The sequence below is a fragment of the Sorex araneus genome, chromosome 2, assembly GCF_027595985.1.
Source record: "Sorex araneus isolate mSorAra2 chromosome 2, mSorAra2.pri, whole genome shotgun sequence".
In the NCBI taxonomy this organism is placed as follows: domain Eukaryota; kingdom Metazoa; phylum Chordata; class Mammalia; order Eulipotyphla; family Soricidae; genus Sorex; species Sorex araneus.
In genome coordinates this window covers 162,386,302-162,403,780 of record NC_073303.1, presented here as the reverse complement: position 1 = coordinate 162,403,780, position 17,479 = coordinate 162,386,302, and the positions used below count along the sequence as shown (strand labels likewise).

The 17,479-nt window shown below is 39.6% G+C and overlaps 1 protein-coding gene across 2 annotated transcripts in view; it reads left to right on the top strand.

The window, feature by feature from the left end:
- CRYBG3 (crystallin beta-gamma domain containing 3) overlaps positions 1–17,479 on the top strand; it is a 121,635-nt gene that overhangs the window by 89,871 nt on the left and 14,285 nt on the right. For both annotated transcript variants that reach the window (XM_055127055.1, XM_004607010.2), the window contains exons 16-17: positions 745–854; positions 5,119–5,245. In XM_055127055.1, coding sequence (XP_054983030.1) covers positions 745–854; positions 5,119–5,245 — 237 coding nt within the window. The remainder of the gene's footprint in view (positions 1–744; positions 855–5,118; positions 5,246–17,479) is intronic.

Below are 17,479 nucleotides of genomic sequence, written 5' to 3'. Positions count from 1 at the left end.
TCCATTAATCCAGTCATTATTTTCTCCACCATCTGCTACAATGTTCTCAGAGGCACACTTATGCTCATTCATGGCCATGTGCTCAGGCGTTCTTACTCTTTTCTTTTACTAACAGTGGATCAGAAGAGACACAGTACAGTGTGTAAGGAACTTACTTTGCACACAGCCAACCTGGGTTCAATCCCCGCTACACTGTATGATTCCCTGAGCCTTTTAGGAGTGATCCCTGAGAGCGGAGCCAGGAATAAGCCCTGAGCACAGTCAGTTGTGACCCCTCCCAAACCAAAACAAACAGAAAACAGATCAGAAAGACTTGGGGAGAAAAAAAAAGACATACCAGCTATATTAATCCAAACTGCCTACATACTTAGCACTTTATTGCTTCTTATTTTACAGATGGTGTCAACACTGGTATAGTTAATAATCGTTTGATATAATAGATAAGGACTAATTATCATTGGAAGGGGGACTTTGGTTTGCTCATAGAGGTCACTGTATCTGGACCTCTGTGTCCAGAATATGATGCCAAAGATGGATGAAAATAGATAAGTGGTGACATTCCTGGAAATGCATAAGGGAAAAAATTGTGTTAGTTCAAGGATAATGTCATCCTTGGATTTTTTAATATCAGATAAATCATAAATATTAATTTTTTAGAAATATTAATATTTTCTGAATATTTTTAAATGATAGTGAAAGTAAAGATTTTCAAGATGTAAAATGATTGTTTTCTTGTTCTTACAGCTCAAAGCATTCAGCAAACCAGGTTTTCAAGGTGAATGTATAGATTTTACAAAAGAAATTTCTGATTTGACTTCATTTGTGCCATATTCCTTTAAAGTTCTTCGAGGTTGGTAAGTATGTTTAATATTATTTACTGTTTTCAATGGAATTTCTTTTAAATTTATAAAGATTGACTTTTTAGTTTCTCACACGTAGTGACATTTTTTTTAAAACACTTGGTCAACGGCTAATTTGCCTATTATAACTTTGCCCAGTATATGCACCATTGGTGGTATACAGAGAAAGAGAATTCTGAGTAGTCAAGTTTGGTAGCCTTTTGGTGATAATTTTTCTATTAGATTATTTTCTAAGTATTTTAATGTTTGTATTTCATGCTTATGTACAATATTAGAATGCTGTTAAAATATCGAGTTTTGTCTTGCTACTGAGACATATTACTCCTAAATTATAACCAAAAAAATTCAGTATCCCCTGTGATACTCTCCACGTCTCACAAATAGTTCAGAGTTAGGATTTTCCACAATGAACACATCATGTCACCCAGAATTGCTCATTGCTTGAAAGCGTGTATTCTTCCAAATAAACAACCTAGACATTTCTTTAAAAATTACCAAAAAAATTAATTGATGAACTTATGTACAAAGTTACGTTGAGTTTTAGGCACATAATATTTCAGCACCATTCCCACCATCAGTGTCAATTTCCCTCCACCCATATTCCCTCGCCACCTCCATCCCTCACCCTGTTCCTGCCTGTTAATTTGACAGGCACACTACAAAGTTCCACTGACAATCCAGGTATTTCTATCTTACTAGATCTTTCTCACACGTCTATACAAGTATGTAATTCTAAAAGCTAGAATAAAATCTCTGTAGTAACATTTTTATTGTGGTAAAATGATACATAAAAAAGTACATAACAAAATTTATCGTGTTAACCATTCTACGTGTATAGTTCAGTAGCATCTCTGTTTATCACTTGCCAGCCTGGTAACTCATCATAATCTCTATTCTTGCTTCAAAGTTTGATTTCTTTTTCTTGTGAGCCAATAGCGTACAGAGGCTAGGGTGCTTTTCTTGTATACAACCAATCTGGGTTGGACCCCTGATACCCCGACAGTCCTCCAAGTCTGCCAGGAGTGATCCCTGGAGTGCTTAGGCAGTAGTCCCTCAGCAATTCTGGGTGTGACCTCAAAACAAACTAAAGCTACTGCACTCACCACCCACCACCAAAGTACCCAAGATTCTCCACTTAAGTCGTTTTACAGGATTTATCATTATTTTGTCTTATTCTCTCCATCTATGCGTCAGTCTACCCTAATCCAGTTCCCCAGCTCCCCCTCGTTCAGTGTATAGTCAGCTGTGAATCTCCTTCCTTACCTTGTGCCAGTTGTCAGTAAATATATTCTGTAAAGGAAATATGTAAAGAGTCATGGATAGTATTGTCCTTGTGTGCTACACATATCCTGTCACAGCTACCCAGCATTGCCATTGTTGCCAAAAGCAACTGTGGGCAATTCATAAATGGTGTGACTATGTTCCAAAGAAACTCTACTATGTATAATACTACGTACCACAGAATATTCTTTTTTATTAAAAAAATTAATTTATAATACATACAGAAACTAGCTTAGTTCATTAGCTGTATAAAAAGATGTTGGGGTGAGTTCGACAACCATTGCTCTGGGTGAAAGGTTTCAGATAAATATATTTGGGTGCTATAAATGTCAGGTTTTTTTTTTTCATCATTACCTTAGTTTAGGGCATTTTTTTAGAATTTTAAAATGTTTCTTATCTACTCTTTAAACATCATGAGATTTGGAATCTTAGAGGAATTCTTAGCCATTAGTTAGCTGGTATTGCTTAGGTGGCAAATATGTTCCCCAATGTATCATAGAATACTGTCACTGTCACTGTCATCCCGTTGCTCATCTATTTGTTTGAGTGGGCACCAGTAAGGTCTCTCATTGAGAGACTTATTATTACTGTTTTTGGCATATCCAATATGCACAGGTAGCTTGCCAGGCTCTACTGTGTGGGCTCGATACTCTCGGTAGCTTGCCGGGCTCTCCGAGGGGCGGAGGAATCAAATTCGGGTCTGCCGCGTGAAAGGTGAACGCCCAACTACTGTACTATAACATTCCAAATTATTATTTACCTCTTAGATTGTTCATTTACATTATTTCTCTGTCCTGCAGCTGTGTGACATTGTAATCCCTACCTAATACTAATTTGAATATTTCTTTAAGATATATTCCACCCACCCATTCCTTGTGTTAACTTTATTATTAACCTCAGTTCAGGCATTTTTTTTCTCTCTCAGATTGCCTGTTGCTTTTACTACTTTTTATTTCGATGTTGAAGTAGCATGTCATATGTGTTAGTGTTTATTTTGAGTACACAGTATACTAAAAGCAAGCTCATTGTTGAATCAGGATCAGAACACAGATTTTTCTCATTATAGTTTTTTTGTTTTTCCTCAATACAGCTGCTAATCCAATTATGAGTGATAAAAATTTGTGTGTGTGTGTTTTACTTTATAGTTGTGTGAAAGTGCTACATATTTGTTGCAAACTGGTAGTTCAAATTCTGAAGTTTGATCTTTTCTTGGGCAAGGAACATATGTGATATCTTTCTCAACATATGTGATATCTGGACAGTGGAGTAATCTTTGTCAGCTACATGATCATGAAAAAAACAACCAAATAATCTACAAACTGATTTCACTTTTTTTTTTCTTTTTGGGTCACACCCGGTGATGCTCAGGGGTTACTTCTGGCTCTGCACTCAGGAATTACTCCTGGTGGAGCTTGGGGGACCATATGGGATGCTGGGAATCGAACCCGGGTTGGCCGTATGCCAGGCAAATGCCCTACCCGCTGTGCTATTGCTCCAGCCCCCCTGATTTTCACTTTTAAATACAGAATTCAGAAAAGTACATGAGGTAGTCAACACTATTATCAAGTGTGTCATATGATTGCCCTCCCCACTGCCACACACACACAGACACAGACACACACACTCTCTGTAGGCAAATATGAGAGGGGATTTTTTGCTGTTTTTTTAGTCACCTTGAAGTTACAAAGTTATTAATGATTGGATTGTACCCTCCATGTCTATCCCCAGCCCCTTCAAGTGTGCCAGTTCTCATTTTTTTGTTGTTTTTAGTTACTCATTATTCCCCTCTTATGTTTCCTTATACCCTGCATATGAGAGAGACCATTTGTGTCAGTGTCTCTCCCTCTGACTAATGTCAGCATGATACTCCACGGGGCGTTCCATGTAGCAGCAACTTCCATGATTCGATCTTTTCTTCTGGCTAAGTAATACTCCATTGTGTATATGTGCCATAGGTTCTTTATCGAGGCACTGTTCTTGGACACTGGTTTTTTTGTTGTTGTTGTTATTTTCCCAGATTTGGGCTATTGTGATAGTGCTACAAAGACACAAGGGTGCAGATGTGTTTTTGGGCCCATGGAGCATATTCCAAGAAGTGGAGTTGCTGGTTCAAATGGAAGCTCAATTTGTAGATGTTTTAGGAATGTCCACATTGTTTTCCAGAATGCCTAGACCAGTCAGCATTCTCACTAGAAGTGAATGAGAGTGCCTTTCTCACCACATGCATGCTGGCATTGGTTGTTCTGGTTCTTTTTGATGTATGCCCATCTATGTGGTGTGAGATGACATCTCATTGTTGTTTTGATTTGCGTCTTCCTGATGAATAGTGATGCACAGCATTTTTTCATGCACCTTTTATTCATTTGTGGTTTTTTTTTCAGGAAGTTTCTGTTCATCTCTTCTCCCCATTTTTTGATGGGGAGCAAATGGAAAGGTTTTGATCATGTTTAAGGTTGGATACACTAAAGATGTCACATGTCTTAAATGTATTTTTCTTTTAGATTTATTTTTTTGCTTATTTATGATGGACTTATTGGGACATAATCCCATGGTGTTTCAAGGAGTATCTGTACTTAGTAATAACTTAATTTGACCCAGGTTTTGTACTAAAGGCAGTGGGGGAAAAATGAAATATAATAGACATCTTGTTTTACATTTTGCCTCTATCTTTGCTATTTGGGAGAACGTTGTGCAAACCACCTAACTTTTCAGATCTTTGAAAGTAAAGGTATTTCTCCATCATAAAATTATTGAGCACACAAAAATATGTCTCTAAAGTGCCTAGCTGCTGTCTGTTACATGGCATGTGTTCAATCAGTGAAACCGGGAGCTGTTTTTATAAACTGGTGCCAAGTATTTTCTGCTCATCAGACCCTGACTCACTTACCTCACTCATACCCTGGATCCTACAGTATAAAGATGAACCTGCACAGCCATGTTGCAGTTAGACTGAATGTCTCACTGCTTGTCTTTCAAGCTGGCTCCTGTATTACCAAGAGGACATATCTATTAATCAGTGTGTGTTAGAAGAAGGCCTCTATGCTGACCTTACTTCCTGTGGCTGCCCAACATCTAGAATCAGATCCCTCAAACCCATTGACTATGTAAGTACACTGCTGAACTCATATTTATAAGACTTTTTTCTTGTCCAGTGTAATAATCATGAGTGATAGTGAAATAAAAGAAGGGAGATTAAATTTTAATAACTTATTGGTAGATTATAAAATTGAGATCCATTTATGTGATTCAAACAAAAGTTTCCTTTTTTTTTTTTCTTTTTTTGCCACACCTGGCAGTATTCAGGGCTTACTCCTGGCTCTGTGCTCAGGGAGCAATCCTTGCAAGCATTTAGGGGACCATATGGGATGCTGGGGATTGAACCCAGGTAGGCTGTGTTCAACGCAAATGCCCTACCTGCTGTTCTTTTTTTTTTTAATGAGCATGAATAAAATACTGGGAACTAGATTAATATTAGGTGTGAATATTGTGTAATAGTTTGTCATTTTGTCAATTTTTAGCTAAGTTACTCAGCTTCCTCACCTATTAAAATATAAGTGCTTCCTATGGCTAAAGCAATAATAAGATGGGAGGGCACTTGCCTTGCATACAGCCAACCTAGGTTTGATTCCTGGCATCTCATATGGTCCCCTGTGCCTGCCTGGAGTGATCCCTGAGTGATGAGCCATGAGTTACATGTGCCCTGAGCACTGCCAGGTATATGTACCTCACTCGCCTCCCTGCCCTCAAATAAGTGCTTCCTAACTTCACTTGTATATTAGATGGTTCTGTCAAATACACAGCACCTGGTGAGCACTTAATAAATGTTGCTTATTAATGTCACATCTGTAATATTATACTGCTTAATAAAATTAACATTATTTTACTTACTATTCAATTAGATAGATCACATGACAGTTTGCACTCAGATTTACAATCTTGCTTGAGGCATGGACCATCCTGGGTATTAATTTTAACCTATTTATTTGAGGGGAGCTAGAGCTTTCCTGCTTATAGTGTAAGACAGATATTTTATAGAATAAGTGGATTTGCCCTTTCATCGAGTTTACTTTGAATTCTAAATGTGAGAAAAGGAGGATCTCTACTCTGGACCATCAATTTTGGGTTCCTTGTTAGAAAAATCTGAATAATTAGGAAGGGCCCAGGATATCTCAAAGGGGTAGGTGAACTCTGACCCTTCAGTCAGAGCTGTCTTCAGGGATGCCAGCCCAAACTCAGGATCTTTGATCCTAATCTGAGTACTGTAGTCTTACTTCATAAGACATTCCTGACTAGAGTATTATTGGAATCAAGCTAAAAATAGTCTTGGCTGAGAAATAAGAATAGAAATAGAGCCCTTGGTCTCTTTTAGGCTCCCCCTTGGAAAGAGTAAGTGACTACTGTTGCTTCCTATCTGTTGAAAGAAGACTGGGTTTTATTTTTCTTTTTAAATTTTTTTCTATTGGTGAATAACCATGATGTACAGTTACATACTTACAAACTTTCGTGTTTGCGTTTCAGTCATACAATGATTGAGTACCCATCCCTCCACCAGTGCCCATTCTCCACCACCAGTGATCCCAGGATCCCTCCCACCACGCCCATACCATCTCCCCCACCCCGCATCTGTGGCAGGGCATTCCCTTTTGTTCTCTCTCCTTTGGGGTGCTGTGATTTGCAATAGAGGGATTGAGTGGCCATCGTGTAGTCTACTTTCAGTTTGCATCTCCCATCCCGAGTTGGTCCTCCCAACACCCTTTACTTGGTGTTCCCTTCTCTATCTGAGCTGTCTTTTCCCCCAGCATGTGAGGCCAACTTCCAAGCCATGGAGCAAAGCCATGGGACCTTATCTCTACTATTCTTGGGTGTTAGTCTCCTATTCTGTTATTCCACAGATGAGTGCAATCTTTCTATGTCTATCCCTCTCTTTCTGACTCATTTTATTTAACATGATACTCTACATGTTTTTTTTTAATCTCAGAATTTTGGTTTATTGAGATCTCAGTATATTGTGACAAGTGGGGCTGCAGAGATAGTACAGTAGGTAAGGTGCTTGTGATGCACAGGCTGATACAGGTTCATTCCCCAGCATCGCATATGGTCTCCCGGGTTCCATCCTTTTTTTGTTGTTCCAGAAATTGATTAGCACATATTCAGTTTAGTAAGCATAGAAGGTTTATTTTTCTTAATATCTATTACATTGAAAGGCCATGCAGTGTTTAGGAAGTAGATTTGATGTTGAAATGGAAGGTTTATAAGGTGAGCGTGGACATCTTCACAGACCAGCAGAGGGCCATGAATATACCTCAGCAGGTAGCATTTCCTTGGCAAAGTCAACCATGCTTTAGCCTGATAGTTCAAGTTGTTCAGATCTAGGAGGTGCACAGCTAAACCAGAATGACAACCTGGGAATTTGTCTAGGTGGATTCTAATGAAAGCACTGTTGGAGAATTTTATCATTCTGCCTCTTTGGAAGAGTTTGGGAAACTGAATTAGTCACCAGCTAATTATTTGTTGAACCTAAGAATTGGGTAAGACAGGGTAGTTGTCTTGGCATTAGCTTAGCTTGGTGACCTTTCCAGAAAAGAGACTTCCTGATCCCTGGCCTTGGTGACTCACTTTTATAGATTCTGTTTTTTTTCCCCCCGTAAAAGGCTAAATGATCTAGTACACTCCACCTCTCTTCCCCTTCTGATTTCTTTTGCATTACCTCTCCCCCAGCTGGATTCTTTGATATGACTTGTCCATTTGTACAGATTTAATGCACTGCCTGTGCCACAATCAAGTACGATTCTGGATTCACTCTAGGAAAAGTTTCTGTCAGGTTGAATTGACTTCACATATATTCTTTGACTTTTATTGGTAAAAACCATAGAATTTTGAGAGTGTTATATATAGTTGGCATCCGTAGGTATGCTGTGACTTAATGTTCCAGTGTCTCGCAGGTGTCATGTTGAGGAGTCTTTAGACTTCGCCTTCATAAAACGTCAGCATGCTTTGCAAATGACTATTTTCTCAACCTGATTTCTCTTTGCTCAATTGTATATTAAGTTTCAGAGGTCTCTGTATGCATAATTTGCAGTTATTTTACAATGACTCAAACTGGGAGCATAGTTTATATCTCTGATTCTCAATAATGTAACCTCGAGTAAAGCATTTATTTGGATCTCTTCCATTATTTTTTAAATTTTTATTGAATCACCGTGAGATAGTTACAAGCTTTCATGTTTGGGTTATAACCATACAACGTCCAAACACCCATCCCTCCACTAGTGCACATTCCCCACCACCAATATCCCCAGTATACCCCCCCTTTCCCACCCTCCCCTGCCTCCATGGCAGACAATATTCTCATACTCTCTCTCTACTTTTGGGCATTATGACTTGCAATACAGATACTGAGAGGTCATCTTGTTTGGTCCTTTATCTACTTTCAGCACACATCTCCCATCCCGACCGATTCCTCCAGCCATCATTTTCTTGGTGATCCCGCCTCCATTTATTAACTCCTCCATAAATAATTTTAACAGGTATTTTTTAAAATTTATTTATTTATTTTTAATTCGTGAATCACCATGAGGGCACATTTACAGATTTATACACTTTTGTGCTTATGCTTCCCTCATACAAAGTTCGGGAACCCATCCCTTCACCAGTGCCCATTCTCCACCACCAGTAAACCCAGCATCCCTCCCACCCTCCCCGATCCCATCTCCCCCCACCCCTCCCTGCCACTGTGGCAGGGCATTCCCTTCTGTTCTCTCTCTATAATTAGCTGTTGTGGTTTGCAATAAAGGTGTTGAGTGGCCACTGTGCTCAGTCTCTAGCCCTCATTCAACCCGCAACTCCCTTCCCCCACATGGCCTTCGACTACATTATAGTTGGTGATCCCTTCTCTGAGTTGCCCTTTCCCCAGAATGTGAGGCCAGCCTCCAAGCTATGGAGTCAACCTCCTAGTACTTATTTCTACAGTTCTTGGGTGATAGTCTCCCACTCTGTTATTCTATATACCATAGATGAGTGCAATCTTTCTATGTCTGTCTCTCTCTTTCTGACTCATTTCACTCAGCATGAAACTTTTCATGCCCATCCACTTAACTACAAAATTCTTGACCTCCTTTTTTCTAACAGCTGCATAGTATTCCATTGTATAGATGTACCAAAGTTTCCTCAACCAGTCATCCGTTCTGGGGCATTCGGGTTTTTTCCAGATTCTGGCTATTGTAAACAGTGCTGCGATGAACATACATGTGCAGATGTTGTTTCGATTGTACTTTTTTGCCTCTCTGGGATATATTCCCAGCAGTGGTATTGCTAGGTCAAATGGGAGCTCAACCTCTAATTTTTTGAGAGTCGTCCATATTGTTTTCCAGAAGGGCTGAACCAGTCGGCATTCCCACCAGCAGTTTTAACAGGTATTTTTACATATCTGACAGCCTTCAATTTTGTTGCAAATATGTATCTTTGACATATATCTCATTGAAAACTTAAAAGAGTACTTCTATTTTTAGGATACACATGATTTAAAGGAATAAAACATGCATTCGTTTTCAAAAAAGTCATGCCATCATGAGTTCCTGAAACAGAAGTTAAAAGCCAGAGGGTGAATAGAAAACCTAAGTAAAAGGTTTTAGGCATCAGCCTCAGAGTGTTTGAGGTCACCTGCTTGTGTCATGTTTCCCGTGAGAGCAGAAGTCTACCCACTGCCTTTGTAGTCTCTCCCCGGTGATGGTTTGGCTTGGAAGTTCAGCCTCCTTTGAAGTTATAATCCAATCCTAGCACTTATAAGGAGCCAAATTAAAAGAAACATTAGAACATGAAGCTGTAGAAAAGCTTCAAATTAAATTATGATGTGATGACATAAAGGATATTGAGAGGTAAAATAAGAATTGGCAAGACAGTGTGATTTATTATGTACACAAACACTGACTACGGGACAGAGTTATAAATAGTAGACTGTAAATTCTGGCATGGATGGAGAAGAAGCACTGAGTTTATTAAGCGTACATGAGTTTGCTTGCTATTAAATTTTTCAGCTGAACTTGTATATATTTAATAGTATTAACAGTTATGTATATTTTGAAAATGAAGGCCAGCAAAAACCCACAGCAAACATTTAACTTCCTGGTGAAACATTTTAAGGTTTTCTCTTTAAAATCAGGCACAAGGGACCTGAAAGACAGCACAGCAGACAAGATGCTGCCTTGGATGTGGCTGATGGGGTTCAATGCCTGGTACCATGTATGGACCCCTGAGCCCTGCCAGGAGTGACTCCAGACACAGAGGCAGGAGTAAGCTCTGACCTCAGATGACTGGAGCCTAAAATTAAATAAAAATAATAAAATCAGGCAGAAGACAAAGATCTCTACTGTCACCACTTCTTTTCTATATTATTTAAGGATCCTGGTCACTTTAAGATTGGGCCCCCTAAAACAAAACAAAAAAAGGATAAAGAGAAGAAGCAGTTATCAGGACATTGAGAAATAAATTATTTGTTGATAAGAATGTTTTTAAATTTATGACTATAATTAGCATCTAATCTAAGAGTCTAACAAATCCTCCATAGAAAATATAATTGTTGAACGACAAAAAGAGATTGAGGACCGGAGTGATAGGACAGTGGGTAGGGCATTTGCCTTGCACGCAGCTGACCTGGGTTCAATCCCCAGCATCGCTTGTGGTCCCCAGAGCACAGCCAGGAGTAATTCTTGAGTGCAGAGCCAGGAGCGTAACCCATGAGCGTTGCCCCAGGAATGACCCCAAAAAGCAAAAACAAACAAAAACATAGATTAAATGAGACAACCTTTAAACATGAAGAGTAGAAGAGTCAATAATGTAAATATGTGTTCTCCCCCAAATTGATTCAGTTTCAGGCAGAATGCTTACAGTTTTACTTTTTTCCCCCTGACGGCCTAGGGTGGAAGACATGGCCGATAAATTTTTAGGATAAATCCTAAATCTAGCTCAGAAATGGTTAGGGTCTGTTATAGCCAAGATTTCTGTTTGTTTTTGTTTGGGGGCCACACTCAGCTGTGCTTAGGGCTTACCTTTGGCTGGCCAAAGCCAAAGATCTAACCCTAGTTGGACGCATACAAGACAAGTGCCTTACCCACTCTGATCTCTCCCCAGCCCCTGGCCAAGATAATTTTAAAAACACAAGGCAACACTACCTGTCCTCCCAATTATATATTGTTTTATACAGTAAGGATTATTGAGCTAGTGGGTATTCATGCAATGAAAGACAAATAGAACAGTGGATTAGGATAATGTAGAAGCTGACCTACATAAATGATGGAATTTGAAAGTTACAGTTACAGTGAAAGTTACAGCGGGTCTATTATAAACTATTAAAAGTGATTGCTAGAGTAATTGGCTCCTAATATGGAAAATGTTAGAATCTTATTTATCCCAAACAAGAAACAAAAGTTCCAAGTAGACTAATGGCAAAAGGAGGTACCAGAGAAATAGTTCAGAGGTGAAGGGTCATGCCTTGCATGTGGCTGACCCTGGTTCAGTGTGTGGCACCACTTGGCTCCCTGAGCATCACTGGGTGTAGCTCTGGAGTGCCCGAGCACTGCTCTGGGTTGCCCAGGTAATCCCTAGCACCGCAGGACCCGAGCAGCACTGCGTTCTGGTCTGAGCACCAACTGGGGGACTCCCTGCCTAATACTAACAGAAATGTTTAGAAGAAAAAGATACAGGAAACTACCCTAATCATGATGAAATTGGATGAATTTAAGCCCAAAATGCACAAGTCACAAAGGAAAAAATAAAAGGCAAGTGTATTCATTTCCTATAACTACTATAACACATTTAGTGATGTAAAACAGTAAATTGTACCTGCCAGTTCTGGAAGTCAGGGGTTTACAGCGGATCTTGTTAGGGTAAAGTGAGGCTGTGGGCAGGATTGTCTTCTGGGAGATGCTTCTTGAACTTTCCCAGGTTCATTGGTTCATGACATCCTCGTACCATCAAAGTACAGTCTCCTTTATCCGACCTCTATCCCTGAGCCTCCTGACTTTCTTTTATAAGGACCTTCTGCTTAGTAGGACTGTCTGTGTAATGCAGAATAGCATCCCCATCCACATTTTAAATTACTGGTCACCTCTGCAGTCTCTCCCTCTCCCTGTCCCTCTCTCTCTCTCTCTCTTTCCCCTCTCTCACCCCTCTATCCCTTCTCTCCTCTCTATTGAATCTTTTTTTTTTTTTTTGCTTTTTTGGGTCACACCTGGCGATGCACAGGGGTTACTCCTGGCTCTGCACTCGGGAATTACCCCTGGCCGTGCTCAGGGGACCATATGGGATGCTGGGATTTGAACCCGGGTCGGCCGCGTGCAAGGCAAACGCCCTACCCGCTGTGCTATCTCTCCAGCCCCCTCTATTGAATCTTTTGAATCACCATGTCATCTTGAGATACACAGTTACACAGCTTTCATGATTGAGTTTCAGTCATACAATGTCCCAACACCCATCCCTTCACCAGTGAACACTTCCCACCATCAATATCCCCCATGTCCCTCCTTCCCGCCCGCCTGCCTCTATCGCAGGCCCTCCCCTCCTCCTCCTTCTCCTCCCTCTCCTCCTCCTCCTCTTCCCCCTTCTCCTCCTCCTCCTTCTCCTCCTCCCCCCTCCTCTTTTCCTCCTCCTCTTCCCCCTCTTTCCCTCCCTCCCTCCTCTTCTTTTTCTCTCCCTGTCTCCTCTCCCTCTCTCCCTCCTCCCGACCCCCCACCTCCTTTTGGACATTTTTGTTTGCAATACAGATACTGAGAGGCCTCATGTTTGGTCATTTGCCCACTTTCAGCACATATCTCCAATCCAGAGCAATCCCTTCTGACTATCATTGTCGTTATGGTCCCTCTCTCTTTCCAGATGTCGTACTCAGCAGACTCCAGGGATGCTACTACCACAGCAAGCCATGACCTTGGAGAATATACTTGCAGCTCTAATAACTTGCAAAAGATTAGTGTATGAAATGTAAAAGGGCTTTCAAAAGTCAATTGTGAAAAAAGAAAAGCCCATTTCAAAAGTTGCCAGAGTATTATGAATAAGCAGTTTCTAAGAGAAAATTGCCTTAAGGACATACAAAGGATTTTAAATGGCTAGTAATCATACAAATGCAAATTACAACAATTAAGCAACATTCTTTTTAGTTATAAATATTTGAAAACCTGACAACACTAAGGTTTGATTTAGTGGCAGAGAAATAAAATTATTAATATATAGCTAGAAAAAAGAGTTTCAGTCAAGATGGGAAAAATATGGATGTTTATAGTAACATTGATAGATGAAGCAAGTTACAGTCATTCATACAAGAAAATGTTTTACAGTACTTTTCACGGAATGAAGATGAGCTTTTTTAGTAATGGACGGTGCAGTACCATTAGTAAAGAATAGAATATGAACTGGAAAGATGCATGATAACCTCAGCATACAATGATTACTTCTAGAAAGGAGATAGATTAAAATTTAAGTATACTGGTTATGTTCTGTTTATTAAATTCCATAGCAACATTGTAAAATAAAATACATTGCTTTGGAGTTGGCTATGTAAATTTAAAGTCTTTATTAAATGAATTAAAATTTTTGTTAAAAAGGAAAGGAAAAAATAGGATGATTAGAAAGTTAGCTCTATATCGAAACTGATTTTCAAAGTCAAATCAAAGACTTTCTGGGGAGATTCGTAGTTCCCTGATGAAGAGCGTGACTGGGGAATCTGCTCACTCACCACTTCCTGTTGGCCGAGGGACCCAGGGCTTGTCTCTGACCATGGTGAGCTACACTGCTCTCGCTTCAGAAAATGTCAGGATCCAGAGACACTTCAGCTATGATACACACCTAGTGTCATAACAGCTGTTAAATGGTAATTGATATTTATTGTACATCATCAAGCCTGATAAACTGAAAGTATTCTTATAATTTTGTTTTTGAGAAGTCCAAACCTAGAAGATTTTACATTGGAATCCTACTGGAGATTCATGTGTTTTTTTGTAAAATTTGTATCCTTTGCCAGGACGGGACTATTTCTCTAGAATGAAATTGTATTTGAGGTACACATTACGCTTAATCACTTTGTATCTGGTCTAATCTTCCTTTCTCAGCCATATTTCATGTGAAGGGTGAGTGAAGATTGAAATAAGATCATATTATCAGTCTGTGCAGGACAGCAGTCTCTGTGACTGCTGGATATTTTAGAATAAAAGTATGTTTAGAATGTGACCAATGAGCATAACCCTGAGGTACTATTAATAAGTTTTGTTACAATGACTTGAAATCCAAAATATAGAGAGAGCCACAGTGCAATTCTTTGCACTTGTTAAAAAATGTCAGATGTCAGTAGTTATATACATCTAAGCCTTTCACTTTTTTGTGTTGAAAATGTATTGATGTAAATGTTTAGCTTTCCTCAGAGCACTTGTACCGGGTTCTCAGAGCTTCAAATTCAGATAGTGGGTGTCCTTGTTAAGCCAGTGAGATAGGTAAGAATAGGGATCCTACATACCACCTAGGGGTCAATTGAGAAGATGAGGTCAGGTATCAGATAATAGCACATTTATCGCTTACCACTAGTCTCCATTATGAAAGTGCAAGTAATTAGAACATTGTAGGGACCATAGTGGCTAGGAATGGGACCCGAAGTTGCTGGGACCCATACTGTCTGCATTCAGATGCCAGCTCTTCCATATCCTGTGGCTTGTGACCTCCTGAATTTGTAAACCATGAAGAATATCTCAGAATCTTAAGTCAAAGGAAAGTTGAAATGAGTGGGTCAAGTTCTATGATCCACGACCCAAAGATATTTTGGGATTTGTAATTTTGCACATGTTACATAGTAATATATCTCACATATGATATATGAAAAAACCCTCAGAAGAATTCTGTGCAACACCCCATTATTACATCCATTTACCTTTATTTGGTAAAATATATTTGCAGCCACACAAATGGACTAATACAATAAATAGTCAGGTTTTGTTGCCAAATAAGGGGGAAATTTAGAACACTTCGGATTTCAAGACTTCAGATAAGGTTGGGCCTTATACAGATTTCTAGGTACACACATACATATTACATATGAAGTGCCTTGCATGTTGGTGTCAATTTAAGTCAAAAATATTGACTCTTGGTGTCAATTAAATATTTTAGTTGATGGGATGAGGAGCCATGATGATTTTCTTTTCCCTTGCTGAAAGTTCACTTATGCAATATATTTTCAAATTGTGGTATTTTGTTGTTGGGGGTTTTTTTGTTTTGTTTTGTTTTTCTTACCAACATCTACCTCTTAGGAATTTTATCCTTCACAAATGCAATAGACTTGACCCTGGGGAATCCTGTTATTTAAGAAAACCTTTGCACCAAACAGTTGGTTCACTTCTAAGAGAACATAAACTGAAGCCCAAAACTTTATAGGGCTCAAATTTTAATGAAATTTTGGTGGTTTCTTTTATCCTTGAAAAGCTCAGATTGCCTTATCTTCAGGTTTGAAGACTCTTCATCATTTTTTACCTCTTCCTACATTCCTGTTTGGAAAATGTATCAGAATAGTGGTTTTGCTTTGTTTGGGGGCCACACCTGGGGGTGCTCAGGGTTTACTCCTGGCTCTGCACTCAGGTATCACTCTTACTGATTTCTGGGGGGAACATATGGGGTACCAGTGATCGAACCCAGATCAGTTGCATGCAAGGCAAGCACCCTACTTGCTGCACTATAGTAGTTCTGTAGCACTTTTTACTTCTATTATTCTTTACCTACTGACCTACTCCCCACCAATCTGCTGACATGAGCACACATGCTCATTTTCCACTTCATTTTCCATAATAGTCCTATTTCATTCTTATGCTGTTTATATATTGGGTCTCTTTCACTATTCTTACCGATAAACTTATTAAAAATATCATTTATTGTCCATATCTTCGATTCTGTGTGTCATCATCTAAAAGCAGTATTTGTGACCCTATCAATCAAATTTTCATTGTTTCCTTAAGGTAAATTTCTTTTTTAAAAAATTTTTAAATTTTATTGAATCATCGTGAGATAGTTACAAGCTTTCATGTTTGGCTTACTATCTCACAATGATCAAACACCCATCCCTCCACCAGTGCACATTCCTCACCACCAATATCCTGGGTATACCCCCCCTTTCCCACCCTCCCCCTGCCTCTATGGCAGACAATATTCCCCATACTCTCTCTCTACTTTGGGGCATTATAGCTTGCAACACAGACACTGAGAGGTCATCATGTTTGGTCCATTATCTACTTTCGGCATGCATCTCCCATCCGACTGGTTCCTCCAGCGATCATTTTCTTAGTGATCCCTTCTCTATTCTAGCTGCCTTTTCCCCTCTGCTTGTGAAGCAGTCTTCCAGCTATGGGGCAATCCCCCTGGCCTTAAGGTAAATTTCTTAGATATGGAATTGCTAGAGCCCCTTTAGTATGGAAGTGAATTCCATGGAGCTGAAAAACAGTGTCATTGAAACATTTGGGAGCATTGTCTAGAAGAAAGAGGAAAAGTGTACATAGGTGCTATTTTTCTTTAATAATATTTAGCATTCATATTACAATCTGATGATAAGCTTGAACTCCCCACCATGTATTTAAAGTTCCATGATCTCACTATTAAATATAATTAATGTAGGTGTCTGTTTCTCTTACCACAGTGAGCGTTTTACTGGGGAATATTCCTGGAGGTGGATTGTGAGCCCTCTCCAGGCTCCTTGCCTGTGTACTTACTGAGCAATAACTCAACAAGTAAAGAGGTCAGCAAAAAAGCTTTCATTAAAGCTTAAGGGTGAAGATGTTGGAACAAATCCCAACATAAAGGCAAGGGCTTATCTGTGGATTTTGGTTGTCCATATTCACTTTGTCCCAAATGTTAGTGGATAATTTAGAGTCCTCTGTTGGCTATGTTCTAACCTACTGCTTTGGACTCCTGAATGCTATTTCCCCTCTAAACTGTTGGGATGCATCCAGGCTTTCTTTTTCAGATAGCCAAGGAATAGCTGATCTTCCCTTCTCACTGCATTCAGTGATTCTTACTTTCTTCTCTGGATTAGGGCTACTCCATTCCAGCATTTTCTAAAATGGACACGGAGCTAGTTGGCATTGAGGGACAACTTTGGGCTATTCTTTCCCCTTCCATAACGTTTTCTTTCAGGGCTCCCTTCTCCTTGCTCATTTCTTCAGTCATCTCCAGGGCGCCATCTTTGCCACCACCAGCATCTGTACATTAATGCAGATCTGTCCTTCCAAATTCCCAGTTTCCTGTAAATGGCCCAAGTCACTGCCCATATTCCGAGCTTTCCCAAGCTTATCTCTAATCTCTATACTCTGTTTCTCTCTGAA